Raw genomic sequence first — 24,600 nt, forward strand, 5'->3', positions numbered from 1 at the left:
AACACTTATCACAATATTCTGTGGATCTATATTAAAAAACCTTGTTAAACTTTGTGACATATTTCCATTCTATGGAGGTTAGGTGCGAACGAACACCCCATAATTTTATTATACCATATATCTTCAAACTGAAACATAATTATCAAAGTATACTTACACAGATAGATATGAAAAGTCTTTATTAAAGTTTGTGCCTATTTCCATTCCATGGAGGCCAGACGCGAACGCAGACCCCACAATTTTATTATACCATCCCTATTTAAGTTAAAACATACTTATCAAAGTATTCTTATGTACATCTATATCAAAAACACTTGCAAACGTTTTTTTTTTTTAAATTTTAAAATTTTTTTATTTCCATACTTTGTGGACCAAGTGCGAACACAGACCCCACAATTTAAATGAACCACCATTCTGCCAGATCAAACATACCCATTCCTGTGTCTTGATACATCTATCATTATATGTAATCAGTTTTTTTAAAATAGTCAACCATATGGGAGCCTATTCGTGACCAGACACAGACATTCAGCTATATATATATATATATATATATATATATATGAGAAAAAAACTGCATCATATCTTTTTAAATTTTCTAACGATTATATGTTGTTAGAAAAAAAAAATCTCACTTGTTGCATTCTCATTCGTTCACTTTGAATGCTGGATTTTTTTTTTTTTTTTTCATTTGGAAATAGAACAAAAAGATCCATTTCACATGACAATCACAACAAATATTTTCAAATATTGTACTGGTACTTTAGTTCTTCAATTCAATCATCCTGAGGAAGTCTTGAAATAAAGACAGAATGTTGTTGAACATATAATTTTTATTCGTTCATTTTTCATCTCTCTCTCATGCATATATCTATATTAGTGAAATTGTGTGTGTGTGTGCGCATGTACATTTTCCTACCAAACTACTCTGTCAATTTTCAGTGTATAGGCTCAAGATTTGACATAAGGGGTATTGAGATTTGGGAAAATCTTTTTAATCTGTTTAAGGCCAGAAATTTAGCTGTCAAGAGGTTAAAGTTTAATGACTTGACCTTTGAAAACTACCAAAACTCTTCTGCCAATTTTGTGTCTAAACACTTGAAATTTTAGATGTAGGTTACTTGGACATGGACTAAACTTTTTTTTCCGCATGGGTTCGAATACTGTATATATTTAGTTCTATGTCTAGATAAAAAAATTGACAGAGGAGTTTGGTAGGCAATTTTTTAAACAAATATATGCATGCATATATATATATATATATATATATATATATATATATATAAAGAGTTTTGTGTTTACTATAACCTTTTTACGCAAATATTACGCAAGTATAAATCATGTAAAATATCTGCATAAATATAATTACACATAATAGTTAACTAAAAGATGATCATCCCATAATAAAACCGAAAAAACTAATAGGAAATTAATTAAAATGAATGTTTAAAAGAATATGCAAATTAGATCTTTTGCACATGAATGCAATTCCATGATCCATATATGACAAAGTTGTGTATTCTTTTTAAATATACAGAAAAAAAAAAAAAAAAGGTTTTTAATATGAATATTAATACACAAAATTTTTTTTTTTTTTTTTTAAATAAGAGTATATATATTAAAATGAAACTAACATAATATCCAATCTTTCTCTGCCCACTTTAATATAAGCCAAAATACATAGATAGAAAGGGGAAATGGGAAGAACCAATGCGAGAATAGGTGGGTTGTTGTTTTTGGTTTTGCAGAACATAAGTAAAAAAACAAAAAGTGCCAATGCTAGGTGCATTTCATCTCAGGAAACCAATATAGATGATTATTATGAAAAGAGGAGAGATGCCTATTGACGTTAGTCTTGAAAATACAAAGTCTGATTGCAGGAGGAAAACAATCAGCATGAAGAGAGTTCCACAGGATTGTAGTTTTTGGAAAGAAGTGACTGGAATAGGAAGTTGTATTATAATGAGGTACCAAAACAACTAATTGACGAAAACCACTGGACTAACGTCAAACAAGCTGGAATAAAGGAAGCAAGGAATAGATCAAACAATTCTGAAGCTACTGGAATAAGAAGTTGTATTACAAGTGTTGGATTGTCAGGTTGTATATAACTAATGTATATATGTGCGTTCATGCACATATAGTCTATACAAATATACATGTGTATGAAACTCATGCTCATTTATTGCTTAGTGTTTATAAATGTTCGTTGTGGGTGGGTGTTCATATGTGTGCATGTTTACACATACTCAAACAGAGTTAACGTAACATGGACAAGGTAATAGTCATTAGTTCAGGACGGGTGCAACAAACATGGCCGTTTGATAACGGCCTACTAACCTTAGGTTGTAGCTCCCTTCGTTTCTTGGATACTACAAGAAAGCATTTCACTAAAGCAGTTACAACAGGACTTTGTTTTTTTTCTCGTTTATTCTTATTTTAAAAGTTTGGTGTTTCTCTTGGGAATTTACAATGCTAGCTTTCCTTTTAGTCCTTGCATTGTTTCTTTGTTAGCTCAGTCGAATGCTAACATTATTGACAAAGTCAGCCTCCTCTCATGGACAGCTTTCTTGTTTTCACTCTTGTGTCTCATCTATCTATCTATAGGTTAGAGTAGGTTTTGATATATATATATATATATATATATCAAAACCTACTCTTTGTTATCAGATCAATTCCATTGCTTATAAATCTCAGTTAAAATTCCTCCGTTAGATTTTTAAAATAATTTTAGCTAAACATTCCTTTCTTTCAAAACATTCTCTCTGCATATCTTTTTCTACATAAGTTAACAAATCAATAATAATAACCGTTCAAACTTTTGGTATTGCCAGCCACAACATAACAGATACTATGCTGTGATCATAGCCAATAGGGCCAACAACACAATGGGGTATCAAAACAACAAATTTTTCAAGACCACTGGATCAACAAGTCAAACGAGTTGGAACAAGAGAAGCAGAGAATAGATCAAAGATTCTGAAAAACATATGCCATCATAGTATCTATATTATATTGTTAGTTCATTCCTTTCAATCATTCCATCATACGTTCAACCAATCCTTTGAAACAAGTTTCTAAATTTCACTAAAGATGCCAAATCACATGCAACAAGAAAGTATTTAATTTAATCACTTACCAATAAGAAAATCACCATCTGAATTGTAGAAACACCTGAAAAATGAAAATATTTTTTTTTAAACTAGCAGGCTACCCAGCGTTGTCTGGTCATAAAATATATTTTAATTAATGTAAATTTTATATTTATTATTACAGAGCCAATTTTCCATTAATTACTGTATTGTACCCAATATATAGTAGTGGTTTCAAAAGTAAAACAATGACTTGAGTGTCATCAGCTAGAATTGAAAATTCTACCCAATTCATACCATTAACTATTACTACACTACCACCTTACATTAATTAACCCTTATCCTCAAGTGACCTTTAGGCTTTGATAAGTGGTGACTCAAGTAAAAAATAAAAAAGGAGCATATAAGAACATTTCAAGTCAATTAACACATGCCAAGTTCTAATTTTTTAAATTTGACCTCTTAGCAGTCATATCACACTACTTTGGTGTGAACTAAAACACTTTAAAATTAATTTAAACAAAAACCTTATTCAGGTACGTAGAAGAGTATTTATCTTGCCTTTGGTAACATTAATTTGGTGCACATTTATTTATTTATTTATTTTTACCTCATTTTTGTTTGTTTGCTATTGTAAAAAAATGTCCAAATATTTCAAACCTTCAAAATGTGTACATTATTGAAAAATTGTTTTCAGAGTTGGTTTGACAAGGAACAGCTAGAGTCCACATTACAAAGGCTTTACTCAATACTTTAGTTCAAATCTCTCATAAATCTAAAGACTTTTTTTAACTAGATATGTGGTTTATAAATTTGGAGAAATTATCATAAAAAACACAGTTTTTAAAACAGTGAATTCTTTTTGATAATCTGCAAAAGAGTAGGCAAAGCGTATTCAGCATTAATTTATAGCAGTTTATTTTTGCTTAAAACTTTGTTTTTTTTTTTGCAATAAAAACGCATAAATTCATTCATTATAGTTACTTACTCTCTCATGCAAATCTTATTAGCATATTTTTTTTCCACAAAATTTAAAATATTTTTTGGTACTAAAGCAGTTGCAGTTAACTAAAAGATGGAAATTGACAAACACTGGTACTGTACCAATATCGCCCAAGACACGGGTATAAACTAGTTTTAAATAAAATATTTACTGATTTTTTTTTTTTTTTTGCCACAATAAACCAATATTTTTTGCACTAAAATGGTTTACATTTCTCAACTGAACCTTGACAATTTTCCTCATCTTTAGTTGAAACAAATCAATAAAATATTCTGTGTGTTCCTTCCTTAGTCTGTACGTTACACTTTGGAAAAAACACAAATACAATTTTTGAAGACCAACAAAAAAAAAGGGGGAGAAGGTCACTCATATTCTTGTCAAGGGTTGCCAGATTGTCCTTTTTTAAAGCTATATTTTGTGAATTTGGCTTTTTTTTTTTTTAAGCAGTTTGGCCTTCAAATATTGTATTTGGCCTTTTTTAAAGGCATACAGTACAGACTAAGAAAAGAATATAGATAACCCTATATTTGTTGATTCAATATATTTCTCATTCTATGGAATTTCTATGGGTCCTGCTAGTTTAATATTTTGTAAAATAAACAAACGCTTTAAAATTATTTAAAAAACACAAAAAACTTGTCCAGGTAGGTAAAAAGAGTAATTTATTTTTTTACACATTTTATTGCTTCATGAAGGAAAAGAGAAAACAAAAAAAAAACAGAAAATTGTTATCACACGCAACAACACGGTCCCAAACAATTTTGCCCACGTGACCCGACACGATCCTGAACAATTCCATCAATTCGAACCCGAACACCCCCATTGATTCGACACGACATGATCCCAAACAACTCCATGGATTTGAACCAACACACCTCTGACGATTAGACATGATCCCAAACAATGATTCAACATGCCACGTTACCAGAGCAACCTTGGCAGTTACTCGCTAAGTGATATCAGCTTTTTATAGCTCTTGGACAAATTCATTTTCACCATAGATAGGCCCAACTTAGACATTGGTATACAATTCTTGGGTGTTTTCATGCATGTTCGTCACACATTTATTTATTTATTTTTTTTTTTTACCCCATTTTTGTTTTGTTGGCTATTGTAAAAAAATGCCCAAATATTTTAAACCTTCAAAATTTAAAAAGTATGTTTTTAGAGTTGGTTTGACAAAAAAAAAAAAAAAAAAAAAAAAAAAAAAGAATAAGTAAAGTTTGCTAGTTTTTAATATTTTTTCAAAGCAATGTTTTGAGAAAACTTGATTTATGAGCATAGAGGAAAGAGTGGAGTAGAGAAAAGAAAAATAGAGAAAGGAGAGAAAGAGGAGTTAGAGAAGAGGAAAGAGAAGACAGGGGACAGAAAAGGAGACGAAGTTGGCAGAGAAGAGGTCATAAGGGATAGAGGAGAAGAAGTGGTAGGGGAGAAGGAGAGAGAAAGGAAAAGGATAGGGGACGGAGACAGGAAAGAAGAGAGAAAAGAGGAGATAACAAAAAAGACTGACAAGAGGGAACAAAGAGAAGGAGAGAGAAAAGACAGAGGATGGAGGAGAGATGAGAGAAAAGGTAAGAGGAGGGGAGAGAAGAAGGTAGGATAGGTGAGACAGGAGAGAGAAAGGAATGGATATGGAGATAAAGGAGAGAGAGACAGAGAACAAAGAATTGGAGGAAGAGAGAGAAGAAAAGAGAAAGGAGATAAGAGTTTTTTTTTCTTGAAAGAGCTGATCCTTGCATTCATAATTTGTCCAGTTAGATCTTCTCGAAGACAAAGAAATCTTACTTAATCTCTCCCCCTTTTTTCTTAGAATCGCATCCCTTGCACCTTATTTTCTAGAAAAAAAACAAAACACTTAAGTTGTCTATCCACGGTTTCGTAAAACATTTTTTTTTCAATAATACTGACAAGCATAAGGATAATGACCTCTGAAATTGACCTTTTTTTATAATTTACATACATACCTTCAAATCCATGGTTCAATTTTACTTACTATAGGGAACTAATCCCTTTACCTTAGTTGAAAAAAAAAAAAAAAAAAAAAAAAAAAAAAAAAAAAAAAAAACATGGATTTTATACCTGACGAAGGTCGTAGGTTTGAACAACTGAAACACTGTGCCAATAACACCCAAGGTGAGAATAATTGTCCGACCAATCAAAACAATACAAAGAAATCTTACTTGTTTTCCATGGATGAATTACATGCAAACACATGAATTGCAACGCCATGTCTACCACGAATATCACCAGCGCCACACAAAGTTGACAAACCCTAACGAAAAAGAATATTTGAAAAATAAAATAATTTTTTTTTGTTTTTAATAAAAGAAATTTTACATGGAACTACTTTTTCTTTTTTTTTTTTAAATTGTTATTTCACCCCAAATAAGGCACAGTGCTACTTGGATCTAGGGGGTTACTATTTGGGACATAATTTACAGGGAAACTATGTAGGGAGTCGAGTAGCAAGATGTCTGTTCACATTACACTTAAACTTTTACATGTCAGTACAACCAGGGAAGCAGGGACTGGGAGGAATTCCAAAGTCTAGCAGTTTGAAGGAGAAAAACTGTTAGAGTAAAAGGCTTTCAGGCATCTAAGGTCTCTACTGTGTAGGGGTGAGATTTTGTTACTTGTTGAGGGGGTTCAAGAGCTTGGAGTTCATTAGGGCACCTCCCATTAAAATACTTGTAAAATAGGCACAGGGATGCAACATCTCATTGATGGAACAAAGGTTGGAATTCGAGTGACAGAGCAGGACCTATCAGGTTGGCAATTCCTTTTTTAACCCTGTCCAGGAGAGAAAGACTAGTAGCAGATGCACCAGTGCAAAAGTGGTTTTATTTTGAAGAGCACAGAACAGGGGAAGGTAATCCAATTTCACAACTGGGAGATTCGAAAATGTCAACAATAGAATAACACAAAAGAAAACATTAATTATCTGGAAATTTATTGAATTAAAATAAAATTAAGTAAACTCAAATAACACAAAATAGAAATTTAAAAAAAAATTTTTTGTTTGTTTTTTTTTTTTACACAAAAATTCTGAAATAAATGAAAGTTGTCAAAGTATGACTTAAAATTTATTAATTATGAAGTCATTAATGGATTGCTTGTGACATTTTGTTTTGAGAAGACATTTTAAGAAAATTTTAATAATTCAAAATGGAATTAAGTTTGATTTTTTTTTTTTTTTTTTTTTTTTTTTTTACACAAAAATTCTGAAATGATATCTGAACATTAATTTAATTAAAATAAAATTAAGAAAATTTTTTGTCTCCCCTTGTTCTGTGCTCTTCAAAATAAAACCAAAACAGTTGTTCCATGACAGTCACGCACAAATACTGAAAATTTTAATACTAGAATTTACCAAAAAAGGCAAATATCATTTTTGTTCAGTTAACTTTATTGGATTTACTGGTTCTTTTCAAAAATTTCATTAAAATTCGTGAATAATTTTTGTATAAGTTTTTTTTTTTTTTTAAATTTTGAACATCAGATAATTTTATTTTCTGCTACTTGTAAAGTAATTTTTCTCTATTGCTATTTATTTGCTTCCCCACAAGAAAGGTCAATTTTAATGTGAGGGAAAACCAGCTTCTCAAAAAGAAGCACTCTGGCAGTCAGCAAAAATAAAAATTCCTTTAGTATAGAAGGATTTCTCCTACATTAACTAAGGACAAATTAACTTTAGTGTAGCATCAGAACAGGTACTACACTCTGATCTTAGTCCTTATTTCTCCAAACATTTTCTCGCACTTGAGGCTATTCTCTATCTCTACAAACTTACCAGCAGACCAGGGTTGGTGAAGCTCTGTCTCGATGATCAAGTAATTTTTATTTTTGAATAAGAAAATCAAATTTTGTGGCTAAATGAACAGCGACAATATGATGACGCCATCATGAAAACAGACCGAAGAAACAAAGGGGAAAAAACTAATTCAAATTTGAAAGATTTTAGAAAGATATTCTTAATGTGGAGACATTGGAAAAACTAAAATTTTCTTAATGATTTATTTTATAAACATAAAATTACTTGACCAATTTATATGATTTTTGGTGTATGATATTTTCTTTCCATCATGGGTACGTATGTCGGATTTTTCTTTATAATATAGAAGGAATTCTGGACAAATATTAAACATTCCTTTTAAAAAAGTCTCCTTCTGCATAAAAGAAAACAAGAATAATACAAGATGCCTGTTTAAAAAAAACAAAAAACAAAAAAGAAATGTGTTTTTACCTCAACAAAATCAATTTGTTTCTCTCCGACTTTTGGAATATCAAACGGTTTCCAACGCATCTGGAAAATAGTGGAAGAGAAAAGTGAATCGAGAGAAAAATTTACAAAACACAATCTTCAGCCATTAATTGTAAAATGAAAAGAAAATGTAAATTCCATAAAAAAAAAAAAAAAAAAATTTTTTAATCCAAATTCATATAAAATATGATCCATTTCCAATTTTTTTTAGATGAACATTAATCAAAGTAATGCCATTCTTTAAATATATATATATATATATATATATTTTCAAAGCATTAGAAATCAATAGGAGAAACCATTTTAAAACTGATTTGATGAATTAAGTAATAATAAAAAAGAAATTAAGAGAACGTTATTGGTAAAAAAGAAAAGATTAATTTGTTTTGCACATTAATTTTATTAATATTTTGTGCAATGATTAACACAACTTGTTACTGGTTGACCAATTTATGTGATTTTTAGTGTACAATATTTTCTTTTCATCATGGGTATGTATGTCAGAGATTTTTCTTTTTGTTTTTTTAATGTAGGATGAATACTGGAGTGTAGAATAGAAAGACAAAATCCGTTCTATGAGTCGCCTTAAATAAGTTTCCAGGCGTTTTTGTACAGGCATTTAAAATTGTCATAGACTCTTGAAAATTCAGTATGTTATTGCTATACATACTATGAGATGACTGATCAATTTTTATGATTTCTGATTCATATGAACAGCTACAACAGGAATTGGAATACACCCTACTAAAGCCTGATTGTCACAGCTGATGAATTTCAAAAATGTAATCTGGACGCGAGGACACTTTAGAAGAATGATATGCAATAAAATTCTGTTTTAAATTTAGAAAAAATGTCAGAACCGTATGAAATGCTTCAGACTGCTTTTGAACCATCTTCCATGAATCGAGCATCAGATTTTTAGTGGCATAAGAGATTCAAGGAAGGCAAGAAGTCTGTGAGGGATGATGGAAATGTGGAAGGAGTAAGGAAGTCAGAACACCAAAGTTGATTAGCCAACTAAAGATTTCATGAATAAGGACCATTGTGTATCTATAGAGAAAATAAGTGCAGTTTGATGTCAGTGTGGGAACTGTATACACAATTATTCATGAGGTATTGAAGAGGTAGAAAATTTGCGCAAAGTTTCTCCCAAGGTGCTCAGACTATTTGACCAAGGCATCTCCTCACCTTCCTCCCTCTAGTCCAGACCCTGCTGCCTGTGACTTGATTGTTCCCTAAGCTCAAGAGGCTTAGAGACTGTCATTATGAGACAATTGAAGAAATGAAAGAGACTGTGACAAGGATCACTGATGCGCTCACACAAGAACACTTCCATGGAGCCTTCCAGAAGTTGTTTGAACGGCACAACAAGTGTATTACAGCCAGAAGTAATTATTTCGAAGGGGACTAGAGTTTTATGTCTAAAGTGTCCATACGAAAAATGTCTGGTTTAGGTTAGAACAATAAACAAAAGTTTACCGTTTGCAAACATAATAGATGACATAATCAGGTTTGGCAAATGAGGAAATATTTTGGATATATTAGGTTAATGATGGACTAAAGAGGAGAATGGAGTTTAGTTACTGATAGATTGGCTTAGCGATACATCATCGATTTTACATCCCAAGAAGCTAAGAGGATTTTATGGTCAAGATGTAAAGAATAAGTAAAAACAACTTGAGAGTGCGACTCCATTTTATTCCCCATACAATGGGGAATAAAAGATATTCAAGTTAACAAGAAGTTGTCTGGTGTTACTATTTGCATGGAAGTTAGGAGGGTCTTTATTTCAGCATCCACAAGATGAGCTGAACTAGTGACAAGAAGAAAAGACAACAAAACTGTTAAGTATTTTTCTTTTGTCTGTGTGCTATGTTTTTGTTTTTGTAAACCGTTTACGGATGTGTTATGCATGATTGACACCTTTATAAATGAAATGCAAAATGACTAAACAGCATGACCTTATACATACATTTTAACCTGATAACCATAGAATTTACTTTTTGATTTAATTTTTTTTATTAAATATAAGTTTATCATAGGTTGTAGACTATATAATTTTTGCAGTCGAAATGTGAAAGCAATATACACAAACTATTAAAATCAAGTTAGTTTAGTGCAACTATGTGAAAAGAATCGAATTTGGAATAAAAATAATTAATTCTAAACTTCAAAAATTATGTTTAGCTTAAGGAATAATGGTTGGGAAAAAAAGCATTGGTGTCCATATATACCTCACTATGATGACAATAGCATTTTAAACATGTAAACATGGGAGTGAATATACACTTGGTATGTAATACTTAAATGTTATTTGGGTCAGAGTTTGGAAATTTGAGAATATAACTATGTGTTAGATTGCATTAAGCTTGAGAATATGAAAACAAATATTTGCTCACTTGATTTGGGTTCGGTTCCACTTCATTCCAATTCGAACTCAACAAATTGCAGTCAATTTTCTCAAAAGGCAAATGAACAACAGAAGGTAACATACGATACAACCAACTGTCGAGAAAAAAAAAAAAAAGGTAATTTGAAATATGAAAAAAATATCACCTATAAACTGTAAAATTAAAGTATTAAAGCCTTTTTGTATGGGTTCTCCCGACATTTTTTCAGTGGTGTTGACTCTACCTTTCCCCCTTTTTGATAATCAATGATGGAGTGTGAGAGTGAAATGGCTTATTTTCCTCTTTTTTAATAGACTTTTTTTTTCTTCACTTATTTTCTAAAATATTGGCTTCTTTGAGAAATAATCCCTCTCTCATTTAGGATCACAAACCAACCATGATACTTTACTTTTATTTATAAACTTAATTTTAGTCTGAAATTACTACTTCAATAACTTCAGAATTAATTTTGAATGTCAAAGATTACAACAAAAACAGGTTGCAGCTATCTTATTCTGAATATTATAGATAATAACTGTTACAGTCTTTCTGAGGACGTAGAGAAATGACATGGCTTTGGTTTGTTTGTTTTTTTTACATGGTGGTCACTACATATCAAGGCCCGGAAGCCACTCAGGGATAAGGGTTATTGCAAGTACATTACGTTAGTGTGGTTTGGTGGATGAAATCTACTGGGTCCTTCAGCCTTACTTTCTTCACTTTGAGCCAGAACTTTCTTTAGGAAGGGACTTTTCTCTCCTCTCACCGTTTTCTCTGCTTGAGCAAAAGCACAGTCGCCTATCTGTCCGATTTCGGTCTTTTATTCCTCTCAAATCTCAGGAATTCTCGCAGTTAGTCTCACCCTCTTTCCCATAAAACCAACCACGTCTACCACTTCTTCCTCTCCCAGCCCCTGTGTGTTGACAGCAAACAGAACAGACTTTCTGGAGGGGAGTACATTAGAAGAATTACTATTACAATGAATTTGTGGTATGGGTCTTAACAACAATGTTAGTTTTGACTCTCTGCTAATGAGGCTGAAAGTACGCAAACTGGATTCAGTTCCGTGTTGCAACTGCCTATGGTAACATGGGCATGATGAAGGAATCTGATTGAATAGATAGATGCATACTTATTTCAGCTGAGGGTAAGCGAGATAAAAGACAGCCTAGAATGATCCAATCATGGATGACCTCAAGCACTGGCATATTGAAACCAATGTAAATGATAGTTTTATTGAAAAAAATTACTTGGTGCTGTCATAGACGATATACAACTATGTATGGAATTATATGGAAGATAAGCAGTCTAACAACAGATGAGTAGATGTAGACCCAAGCTTGACAATGGAAGTTCCACGTCATCTGTGATACACTTATAATTAAATGACAAATCGTCAGGTGTCTTTGGCCTCGATATTTCACGTTTTATATGAGACATCGACCAGAAAATAGAAACTTATAGGAATGAATCCTGATTGGATGTTCTAGTTATTATTTGAGGTAGCATCAGTTCTATTAGTACGTCATCTCACAATGTGTAACGATTTCTGATGTGTGTTGCTCATTTCTACATATTAATATTTGCTTTATTTTTTATTTTTTTGTTATTGATTGAGTGTTTATAGAGTATGTAATATATATATAAGTAATGTGATTTACAATTTAAAATCAAATTTTTAAAATTTAACTATCGAGCTTATTATATATCTAAATTACAACGAGCATTTCCTGTATTTTAATTAAACTAGTAATTTCACTGTTACATTAAAATACACTTAGCTCTTTAGACTATTATTCTAATCTCCTTTAAATTATATATATATATATATATATATATATATATACAGACACACACAAAAAATATATATAATATATAACATATATATAATACTAGCCTGGGTGCCCAGGTGTTTGGAGGTGTGTGTTGAGCCAAAAAAAAAAAGTGGTAGTAGGCAGGCTTGAACCGTACTATTAAGCAGGAAAAAAAAACATGGAAAAAAAAAAAAAAGTCTTTGCCGTTGCATCCATCGCCAAACCGGAAGTGGCAAGGGTTTAAATTAAGGCTAGGCAATCGAAAAGAGGCAATGACTTTCAAAAATCTAAGTGAAAAAAGCGACTCCTCCCTGTAGAAAAGTGCTTAGTTGAGGGTGAAGGAATCAATGTTTTTAGCCAATTTTTTTTATATATTTGTCGTTCGAAGGGTCGAGCTTCAATACAATACCAATCTTATGAAAATCTGTTGCCTGTCGAAAGTTTTAGGTAGACATACATACATTTAAACAGACAGCTAAGATTTAGATAATATATATCTATATATAACATATAATACACATCTATATAATATATGAAATATTAGCAGGCCGCCCAGCGTAGCCTGTTTGTAATATACAATTAAATATGATAGTTTATTTTTATGTATTTTCATAATTTTTTGTCAATCTAACGGGTGATTGGACAGGATACAGAACCTTTTTAAATAGCAAATAACTAAATAAGTACAAAAAAAAAATAAATAAAAAAAATAAGTATAATTTTTATAATAATTCTCCATACAACAAATCTTCTTCGCTAATTACAGTTGCATATTGCCTTTGAACATGCTGAAAGTACCACGCTACATGAAGTAGATTATCAGCTTGAGTGACTGCTAACCTTAACACTTCTATTACGTAATTCAACTGATATTAGAATTTTATAAGTCCAGTAGGAGGATCAGCCAATATGTCAAGTAACCTTTCTGACATTATCTCTTGATTTTCACTTTACAGAAGACCAAAAAAAAAACTATTGGTGCACTATATGGTTCCAACCAAATATTTGTAACACCTTGAAGATTTTGGGGCAAAGAATTTTCTAGAGAAGATGGAGATGGAGCATTAGTCATGACAACCACAACTTCATTTAAATTCACTGTCTTAGCCAGTACCATTCATTTATGAATGCAACCCTCACGTATTTCGTAATATCTTGATCCCTTCAAATTGGGTAGTGACATTCTACATTGTTACAAATCTTCAATGTGTTACGATTATTCGGTTGGAACCATACAGTGCACCATTATATCCAATAAATTTTTTGGTCTTCTGTAAAGTGAAAATCAAGAGATAATGTTAGAAACGTTACTTGATGTACAGATCTACCTTCCAGTTTTAAACATATTTAAATCAATAAAATAGGTATCAAGTGCGCTTGAAAGCCAAATCACAATGTAATATAAGAAAAATAAACAAATATTTTACTTGTTTGAAATTTATCACAAATATATTTCAGAGGTATACTCCATCTTCAGCGTGTTGTTTTATTTCTTTTTTTTTTCCTTTTCTTCTTCCTTGCCATGTTGTAACTTTGGAGAAAAGTCTTTTTGTAAAGAGTCACGCGTTGTATCTAGCAGTTATATTTTGAAATGTTTGAACTGTGCGTAGGCAACGCAAGAATAACGTCAAGGATGAGAGATCATATAGAAACGTTGTTTTAATTTGAATAAAATAGAATACGCATCAAGTGCGCTTGAAAGCCAAATACAACGTAATATTAGGAAAATAAACAAATATTTTACTTGTTTGAAATTTATCACAAATATATTTCAGAGGTATCCTCCATCTTCTGTGTGTTGTATTTAAATAACTTTCATTTTGATAATAAATAACTTTATGATCTGAAGTAAACTTAAAATTTCTTTTTTAAATCTTCCTTTCAGATTTATTAACATGTATGTTTACACCAACAAGCACATTTATAACCTTTTTCAGCGTAAAACAAGTTCCATCAAGATGTCGTTTGATTGTACTTGTAGATACTGTTATGTGTGTAGACATTAGTATAAAGTGGACAAACTATACAGAGCTACGTAGAAATCAAATATACTTTATTGCCCCATTAAAACACTCTTTTGATGGGATGTCTCCTAGCGGCCTCGGCTGCATGGAGACAGGGTAGTACACGTCAAGGATTCGTCACTTGACACTCAGCCCAACAGGTGAAGGGCCGGGAACCGGCCCAGCACCTGTTGGACTGAGGTACACCGCCTGGGTAATACCTAGGAGGTCCACCCTCCCAGGCCTTGCCACCGGGCTTTCCGGTGGGGCAAGTTTATTGCTTGCTGCCTGAGGCGCCCCGACCGGAGAATGCCGACGGGGTTACTCAGGCAATTTTTAAAATTGCAGGAGTGCCCCTCCTTTAGGGGAGCCTGCGGGTATCCCACTTTCCAGGCCTTGTGCCAAATATTGCCGATGTGGGCGGCAATTAAATATATACTTTATTGCCGGTCATGATGTAAGTCGCACTGTCCCCTCCAACGTGAGTTATCCCAACCAGGGGAAGTCAGTAGGGGGGGGGGAGTGTACCTCTACAAGGAGAGTTACACAGACAACAGGCAGTGTATTGTTTATACACATAACATCACCCTCCTTATAGGGGATAGGGAAATTGAAATTTATTATTTTTTTAAGGTAAAATCAAATATACTTTATTGCCGTCATGTTGGAAGTCACACTCTCCTCTCCAAGGTAAGTTACCCCAATCGGGGGAAGTCAGTAGGGGAAAAGTGTACCTTTACAAGGAGAGTACACAGACAAGGGGCAGTGTATTTTTTATACACGTAACAGATGCGTTTGTTATTTCTGGATTTGGGTGGTTCCGTAATTTTCCATATAAATATTTCAAGGTAACTTGACAATTATCCTCTAACAGTTTTAAATAAAACTTGTAACAAAGCAAAACCCTTTTTTAGTTCATTTTTGGCTCTTCCTCATGGCTTTCTTCACCTTTGACAACCGACTTTCTTGCTGTACTTTCATTACAGCTATTTGCTCGTTATGGCATGCCAATGTTTAGTATTTGGAGCAGCTTCGATAATACGTTTTGCATCAATTGGTGTGATCTTATATTTACCCCATTTCATGTCTTCTTTCATCATAATTTTTTGTAAAAAAACTTTTATAAAATTGAAAACTATTTTAAATTGATTGAAAATTGATTGCCTTTTAAATTGAATGCACTATTTTTTTTTTTTAATTTGAATGCTTTAGTTTTTAAATTGATTGCCTTAATTTTTAATTTGATCAAAAGGTGTAGTATAGCATTCACCTAAGAAATTAAAATAAGAATTGTTCTTACGTGCGTTGATTGCTTTCTCTTGGTGCTGTAAAAGCTGTGCCAGAAACCAGTTCTGCATACAAGCCGTACGGACATTTTTGAGGATTATTCTGAAATTGGAAGAATTTCTGTAGACAAATTTGGAAAAAAAAAAACTAATTTACAGGTGTTGCCTTGCAGACTGGCAATAAAACAAACACTGTGATATAGTTAAAAAGTTGATTAACAAAACTATGCTTCAGAAATACACACCATGATTCTGAAAGCCATAATTGCAACGAACCGCTACCCAATAACATGTTAGATATAACTATATATTCTCTGAGAAAGTCCATGATTCATGAAATCGGTATATCAGCTAATTCCATAACAGAGACAAAAAAGAAATTTGAAGCAATTTAAGAATTAAATAAAATGCTACAATTTTTGGTTTCTAAAGAATATATCTTTTGTTGACAAATTTATAGAAAGTTAAAAGTTTGGAGATGCTATATTTAAAAAAAAAAAAAAAAAAAAAAAAAAAAGAAAAAAAAAATGGTAGAAAATTAAATAAGGATTTGAAAAAAAAAACTTGAATTTTTAAAATTAATTGCTCAAATGATAAAGATGTAACTTGAATTATAAGTTATGTTAATCAAATTATAAGAAAACTTCATGTGTGTGTATGTGTTTTTCTCACATTAATGCAACTTCAATGATTACACATGGAGTTATTTTTGTCTTTCATACTTATTTGGTTATTTGCTATTTAAAAAAACTATTGGATTGACAAAAAATTATGGAAATGTATAAAAATAATTTTTGTTAATAAAAAAAAAAAAAAAAATTAATTATATACGAAAAATTCAAAATAAAAATTTTGTAAAATTCTAATTTGAAATATAAAGATTTTTGTCAGCAAAAATTTATACTTATTAGCTGAATATTTATTGAAATAAAAAATTTCATAACAAACTGAAATGAAAAAAAAAACCCTATTAGGATTTTTTTTTCCTCAACATAAACATTATGTAAATCTGGATTAGAATTTATAACCAATAAAATTGTCATCCTAGAAAAGACATGATTCCATTTCTGTTTGATGAAAACCGGTTTTCTTTTTTTTGTTACAGACCATCTACTAGTTGGCCAGTTGTGTACAAATCCCAAGAGTGATAGGAGCCTTCTATCATGTCTGAAAGTGACACAATATCCAACGAGCAAAACCGGAGATGCACCGCTGTACAACATGCTTTTTACAGCACCCTCAAAATGCATCGCTTGATTGCCACAAATAACAGGAACGTGCCTAGGGTGATGAAAACAAAGTTTCCGGACATGGTTATGGTCTTTGGTGTGGTTTTAAGTGAGGGTCACATCATGCCACCTCATACCTTCGAAGTCAGCTTAAAAGTCAACGCCAAAGCATATCTGGATGTGCTGAAGAGTGTGATAATCCCCTGGAGCAAACAGGTGGCTGCTGGCAAACCCTGTGTGTGGCAGCAGGACTTAGTGCCGGCCCACAAGTCCAAAGAGACCCAGGCTTGGCTTCAGAAGAAGTGCTACAACTTTGTACTACTCTTCTCCGACTGGCCTTCTCTTCTAACCTGAACCAGCTGGACTTTGTGTAATCATACGTCGAGAACATCACTAACATGATCTCTCCCAACACCAAAGCCAGCCTGATCGCCGCCATTTGCCGAGTATTCGCTGAGCTCCTGCTGGCGCTTGTGGAAAAAGCGTGCTCCCAATTCCGGACTTGTATTGAGGTTGTGATTGAGGCTGAAGGCGGCTACATTGAATAGATGTCAGCTCTTCTACATAATGAAGTTACTTGAATTGATTTTTTTCAATAAAAGTTAAAATAAAGATGTAGTGTTGTTTTCTTTAGGGTGACACTTATCGTTTCACACTGTACAAATGCAGAAGTTTTTTTCAAATAAAAAAAAAAAAAAAATATTTAAAATCAAAGATCAGAAAATCAAATAACACTGGATTGGAACTGGAATCAGTTTGTGTTTTTCTTTTTCCTTCCTTGTTACATGAAAAACAGAATTCGTGGTGGTTTTAAACAGCGATTTTTTTTCTAAATGTTTCAATCAGAAGGATTACATGAAATGACTTATAGATTTTTTTTTTTTACATAAACGTTGTGTAAATCTGAATTATTTGTAGGAATCCAATATAATGCAGAATTTTGTGTTTTTAAATAACATTTGGCTTCTTAACTTACGAATTCTATATGTTAAGATCTATTTTGGACTTCAATATCCAGTTTTCTTCACATTGCGCAAATGTTTCCTTCAATAACTACAAGAAACCTTCTCTACCACCAATAGCAATGGCCAAGAACACATTAACTGAAAGTACTTCTTTTAAACTTCTCAGCCTAACGTTTACAGGGAACATGAACTGGAGTAGATACATTGAAAGTATTGCCAAGGCTGCTGCAAAGAAGGTGGGCTCTCTCTACCGTGCTAGAAAATTACTTACACCTGAAAGTATCCTGTACCTCTATAAGGCCACCATTCGCCCATATATGAAGTACTGTTGTCACATTTGGGCTGGTGCATCTACTGCTTGTCTCACTCCTGGACAGGGTTCAAAAGAGAGTCGCCAACCTGATAGGTCCTGAACTGTCATCTAGGCTTCAGCCTCTGTCCCATTGATGAAATGTTGCATCCCTCTGCCTGTTCTACAAATACTTTAATGGTGAATGCTCTGATGAACTACAAGCACTTGGACCTTCTCGATATGACTACCCCCGACAAACCCGACAAGCAACTAAGTCTCACCCCTTTACAGTAGAGATCCCTAGGTGTAAGAAAGCCTTTTACTCAAATAGTTTCTTTTCCAGAACTGCAAGTCTTTGGAACTCCCTTCCGGGATTCTGCTTTCCCAACTGTACTGATATAAAGAAGTTCAAGTGTAATGTGAACAAATATCTTGCTACTCAACTCCCTTCATAATGCCCCATCAAATTATGTCCCCGATAGTAGCTCCCTACTTCAAAGTGGCACTGTGCCTTGTTTGGGGGTGAAAATTGATTAAAAAATAAATTTAAAAACATTTTTTAAAAATAATACTCAAGATGAGAACAGTAGTCCGAATAATCCAAATTATCAATCCTCATCTAAAAAATTCAGAAACATACAATTTTTTAAATTAAATTAAATTTTTTTTTTTTTTTTTTTTTTTTTTTTTTTATTACATTTTCACCCCAAACAAGGCAAATTGCCACTTTGGTGTAGGGGGCTACTATCAGGGGCAACAACTACTGAGGTACTATGTAGGGATTTGGGCAGCAAGGTGTCGGTTCACGTTACACTTGAACTTCTGCACGTCAGTACTGTTGGGGAAGCAGGGACCTGGAATGGAATTCCAGAGTCTTGCGGTTCTGGGGAAGAAACTATTGGAGTAAAAAGATCTTTTACATCTAGGGATCTCTACAGTGTGGGGGTGGGATCTAGTAGCCTGTCGGGTTTGTCGAGGGTGCTCGCGTCGTGGGGGCACAAGTGATTGCAGTTCGTCAGAGCATTCACCACTAAAATACTTGTAGAAAAGGCAGAGGGATGCAACATTTCGTCGATGGGACAGAGGCTGAAGCTTAGATGCCAGTTCAGGGCCTATCAGGTTTGCGACTCTCTTTTGAGCCTTGTCAAGGAGCGAGAGACTAGTAGCAGATGCACCAGCCCAGATGTGGCAGCAATACTCCATACATGGGCGAATGGTGGCCTTATAGAGGTACAGGATACTTTCGGGTGTTAGTAGTTTTCTAGCACGGTAGAGAGAGCCTACCTTTCTTGCAGCGGCCCTGGCAATGCCTTCAATGTAATTGTTCCAACTCATGTTTCCTGTGAACGTTAGGCCAAGGAGTTTGAAAGATGGACTCTCAGATAAAGAGTTGTTGGCCATTGCTATGGGTGGTAGAGAGGGTTTCTTGTAATTATTGAATGAAACTAGTTTAGTCTTGGCAGCATTGAACGCAACCAACCACTTTTGTCCCCATTCCACTACAGATTGGAGGTCTTCCTCTAGTGTTTCTGCCATTTCTTTAGAAATGTGTTCATTCGTCTTCCTGTCGTGTCTGCCATAGAGTGTAGTGTCATCAGCATATATACCCATCTCAGAGGCAATGTTGTCGGGGAGGTCATTTATGAATATCAGGAACAATAGAGGTCCAAGGATAGAACCCTGGGGCACTCCCGCATTTATATCATATTGTTTAGATGTGCGACCGTCGAGGACTACCTGGATTTTTCTCTTATCTAAGAAGGATTTAATTATGTTAAGTATTCTACCAGTGATACCGTATGATCTGATTTTACTGAGGAGACCCTCATGCCATACCCTGTCAAAAGCCTTAGATATATCTAGAGCTACCGCTCTGCCTTCCCCCGCTTTGTCCAGTGAATGGTATATACGTTCAGAGATCACAGTGAGGATGTCTGCTGTGGAACGGGCTTGTCTAAATCCATATTGTTTGTCAGTCAGTAGTTTAGCATCTGTAAGATGATGGACTAGAGCATGGTTAATTATGGTCTCAAATATTTTGGCAAAAAGTGGGAGGAGGCTAATGGGGCGATAATTTGATGGGTCTGTCCTTTCGCCAGAATTCTTGAATACTGGTACAACAGAAGCAGTTTTCCAACAGCCCGGAAAGCAAGCTTCATTAAGACATTTGTTGTAGAGTTTGGAGAGAACTGGAGCTACTTCGGCTGAGCACTTTTTTAATAGCACAGCTGGGATAAGATCGGGTCCACATGCTTTTGAGGTGTCAAGGTTTTTTATGATAGCATGCACCTGAGCAGGGGTGGTTTTCAGATCGTCTAGTGTGGCGTCTGTCCGCATAGGAAAGTCAGGTAGGGGGTGGTTGGAAGGGTGGAAGGGTCCAGTGTGGAGTTTGAGGCAAACCGACTGGCAAGCATGTTAGCCTTGTCGGTTGCTGAGGAGACAACCTCGTGATTGTTGGTTAGTGGGGGAATTGTTGATTGCCCATTATTTACTACACTGTTGTAGATTTTCCAGAAGTCTCGAGTTCCTAGTTTTTGTGCTTCGATGCGCTTTTTAGTGGTTTCCGTAAATTCTCTCTTAGCTGTCGCTATTTCTTTCTTAACGTTATTTCTAGCTTCTATATACTTCAGTCTGTTTGAACTGGACTTATGTCGGTTAAACCTACGGTATGCATGCTGCTTTTGAGTAATGGCAGTTGCACAAGTCAACGTAAACCATTGGGAAGAGTGGGGCTTACTATAAAATTTCCGCATGGGAACATGCGCTTCGATTGCAGTTTTGAACCAGTCAGTGGTCTCGTTTGCACATTGTTCAGCAGGGAGAGAGAAAATATTTTTCCATGGAGCATCTCTAGTTCCCTGATGGCTTCCCAGTCAGCCTTATTATAATATCTCGTTGTTTTGAGCACTGGCTCTTCAGTTTTGGGTCTAGAGTTTAGGGCGATTTCAACCATTATCACTGCATGATCAGCGTTCCCGAGTGGGCTGTGGGCCTTCGTTATGCAGTCATCGGGAACTGTGGTCAAAAACAGATCTAGAAGTGATGCGTGTTGTTCTTCCTGGTCAGGGAAATGGGTTGGAAACGTAACAATTTGTGATAATGGAATTTATTTTTATTTTTTTTCCAAACTTACCTGACCTTCAGGCAGGGCATTTGGGCAGCGTGGATCCTCAGTGGCAAACTCACTGCCAAAACCAGTCAAATACTGAAATGAAGGCACAAGAGAAAAAATATTAGAATCACAGAATGCCATGTTGTTTTTAAATATGAAGAATAGAAACGACCATTGTTTTTGTCCATAGTTGGATAGTGGGAGGAATAGAGGTGGGTATTTATGTCAGCAGTGAATGGCGAGGGGAGTAATAGAGTACAAAAGAGGATGAAATGGTGTGAAGCGCCGAAGGGAAGAATAAAAACTCATGGGAGACGATTAAATTCATCCTATGTCGTATTTAGTCAGTTTTTGTTCCACAGGGATCCATTCTGTGACACTGAAAACCCATATTGAAAACTCGGGTCATTACAAAATTTTATTTTTAATTCATTTTTAGTTCATGGTTGAAAACTTAAGTGTGTAAAGAAAAGATTTTTTTTTTTTTTTTTTTTGCATTTGATCGATTATTAGATGGGTCAATGCACCAACTGATACAAAAAAAAAAATTGCAACATTGTTTTTTATAGTTGAATGTCAGATTGGATTTACTCTACATCACGCTAAAAGCTAGAAAATTATATAGCATAATCACGTTAACACACGGTTCCTGCTGGATCACCGAAGTTAAGCAATGTTGAACCTAGTCAGTACTAAATGGGTGACCATTTGGGACTTTTAGGTACTATATGTGCTCTTCGCTTATCTCGGCATTGTTTTCAGTCATCCTGGACTTCTCCTTGCCATTGAACTCAAACAGTGCCAATTCAGGAGAGGTGTGGTTGGCGATTGCGCAACTCTTGCCTCACAATTACATGCGCATCTGCCCCTACTACAGGGGGTATCCTTTGTCTTTCGAGAATGAACAGAGGCAACAACTAAAAGCTGGACAAGATTTGAGCATGCGAATGCTTCAAATTTTGAAGTTGAACAGTTTCAGCTTACAAGTCATTTTCTGTTTTAAAAAACTAACTCAGTTTTCATAATAAACCAATAAATCTTACATTTTTACCCATGTTTTCAAGATCAATCTTTCACATGAAATGATTGCCAGTGATGTTGAATCACTCCTTATACCATATCTTTGGTTAACCCTACCCCACCCCGAATTTACCTCTTTGTTAAAAAAAAAAAAAAAAAAAAAAAAAAAAAAAAAAAAAAAAAAACGGAAATAATTTTTGTTAACTGTCCTAAAACGCTAGTGGCCTAGAAATGTGGGATCATTTTACATTAAATTCATATGTTAAACTGATCCCCCACTACATTCTGAAGTTATTTTTGTTTCTATCCATGGTTTTTTTTCAGGATGCTCACACATAATTGCTATAAAAAGTAGAATCTAATTTTTTTTTTTTTTGGGGGGGGGGTGTGATAACAAAGGGTATTAATCTACAATACTAATTAATTAATTGTAATCCTACACATTATAAAAGATGAGGCATTTATTTCTCTCCCACAGTGAGAAATGTGACACAAAGGCCGAAAAGATTGAAGAGAAATACTCTGACCTACAAAAAATGCCTACCCTGACAGCATTCCCTGGTAGTGCGCCTCAGACAATTAGCAATAAACTAACCCCTTCTCAAAGAGAGAAGACAAAGCCTGGAAATGTGGGCCTCCTAGAACTGCACATGACCTGCATTTTTTGCAGTCAACAAGAAAAAGGTCATTAAAAGAATGGTCTAGACCAGTGTTTCTCAACTTTTGATAATCCGTGACCCCCTTCTGAGTATCTTAACATTTGTGACACTCTTCTGAGTATCTTAACATTTGTGACACTCTTCTGAATATCTTAACATTTGTGACACTCTTCTGAATATCTTAACATTTGTGACACTCTTCTGAATATCTTAACATTTGTGACACTCTTCTGAATATCTTAACATTTGTGACACTCTTCTGAATATCTTAACATTTGTGACACTCTTCTGAATATCTTAACATTTGTGACACTCTTCTGAATATCTTAACATTTGTGACACTCTTCTGAATATCTTAACATTTGTGACACTCTTCTGAATATCTTAACATTTGTGACACTCTTCTGAATATCTTAACATTTGTGACACTCTTCTGAATATCTTAACATTTGTGACACTCTTCTGAATATCTTAACATTTGTGACACTCTTCTGAATATCTTAACATTTGTGACACTCTTCTGAATATCTTAACATTTGTGACACTCTTCTGAATATCTTAACATTTGTGACACTCTTCTGAATATCTTAACATTTGTGACACTCTTCTGAATATCTTAACATTTGTGACACTCTTCTGAATATCTTAACATTTGTGACACTCTTCTGAATATCTTAACATTTGTGACACTCTTCTGAATATCTTAACATTTGTGACACTCTTCTGAATATCTTAACATTTGTGACACTCTTCTGAATATCTTAACATTTGTGACACTCTTCTGAATATCTTAACATTTGTGACACTCTTCTGAATATCTTAACATTTGTGACACTCTTCTGAATATCTTAACATTTGTGACACTCTTCTGAATATCTTAACATTTGTGACACTCTTCTGAATATCTTAACATTTGTGACACTCTTCTGAATATCTTAACATTTGTGACACTCTTCTGAATATCTTAACATTTGTGACACTCTTCTGAATATCTTAACATTTGTGACACTCTTCTGAATATCTTAACATTTGTGACACTCTTCTGAATATCTTAACATTTGTGACACTCTTCTGAATATCTTAACATTTGTGACACTCTTCTGAATATCTTAACATTTGTGACACTCTTCTGAATATCTTAACATTTGTGACACTCTTCTGAATATCTTAACATTTGTGACACTCTTCTGAATATCTTAACATTTGTGACACTCTTCTGAATATCTTAACATTTGTGACACTCTTCTGAATATCTTAACATTTGTGACACTCTTCTGAATATCTTAACATTTGTGACACTCTTCTGAATATCTTAACATTTGTGACACTCTTCTGAATATCTTAACATTTGTGACACTCTTCTGAATATCTTAACATTTGTGACACTCTTCTGAATATCTTAACATTTGTGACACTCTTCTGAATATCTTAACATTTGTGACACTCTTCTGAATATCTTAACATTTGTGACACT

General features: G+C 33.8%; 1 protein-coding gene across 1 annotated transcript in view; it reads right to left on the reverse strand.

The window, feature by feature from the left end:
- LOC145241362 (homogentisate 1,2-dioxygenase-like) overlaps positions 1–24,600 on the reverse strand; it is a 98,294-nt gene that overhangs the window by 39,747 nt on the left and 33,947 nt on the right. The window contains exons 2-7 of the mRNA XM_080104235.1: positions 21,469–21,540; positions 15,864–15,952; positions 10,756–10,861; positions 8,339–8,398; positions 6,276–6,367; positions 3,140–3,174 (exon numbers count right to left, since the gene is read on the reverse strand). Coding sequence (XP_079960361.1) covers positions 3,140–3,174; positions 6,276–6,367; positions 8,339–8,398; positions 10,756–10,861; positions 15,864–15,952; positions 21,469–21,540 — 454 coding nt within the window. The remainder of the gene's footprint in view (positions 1–3,139; positions 3,175–6,275; positions 6,368–8,338; positions 8,399–10,755; positions 10,862–15,863; positions 15,953–21,468; positions 21,541–24,600) is intronic.

This window comes from Euprymna scolopes, chromosome 20 (genome assembly GCF_053919585.1).
Source record: "Euprymna scolopes isolate OS-2025 chromosome 20, ASM5391958v1, whole genome shotgun sequence".
In the NCBI taxonomy this organism is placed as follows: domain Eukaryota; kingdom Metazoa; phylum Mollusca; class Cephalopoda; order Sepiida; family Sepiolidae; genus Euprymna; species Euprymna scolopes.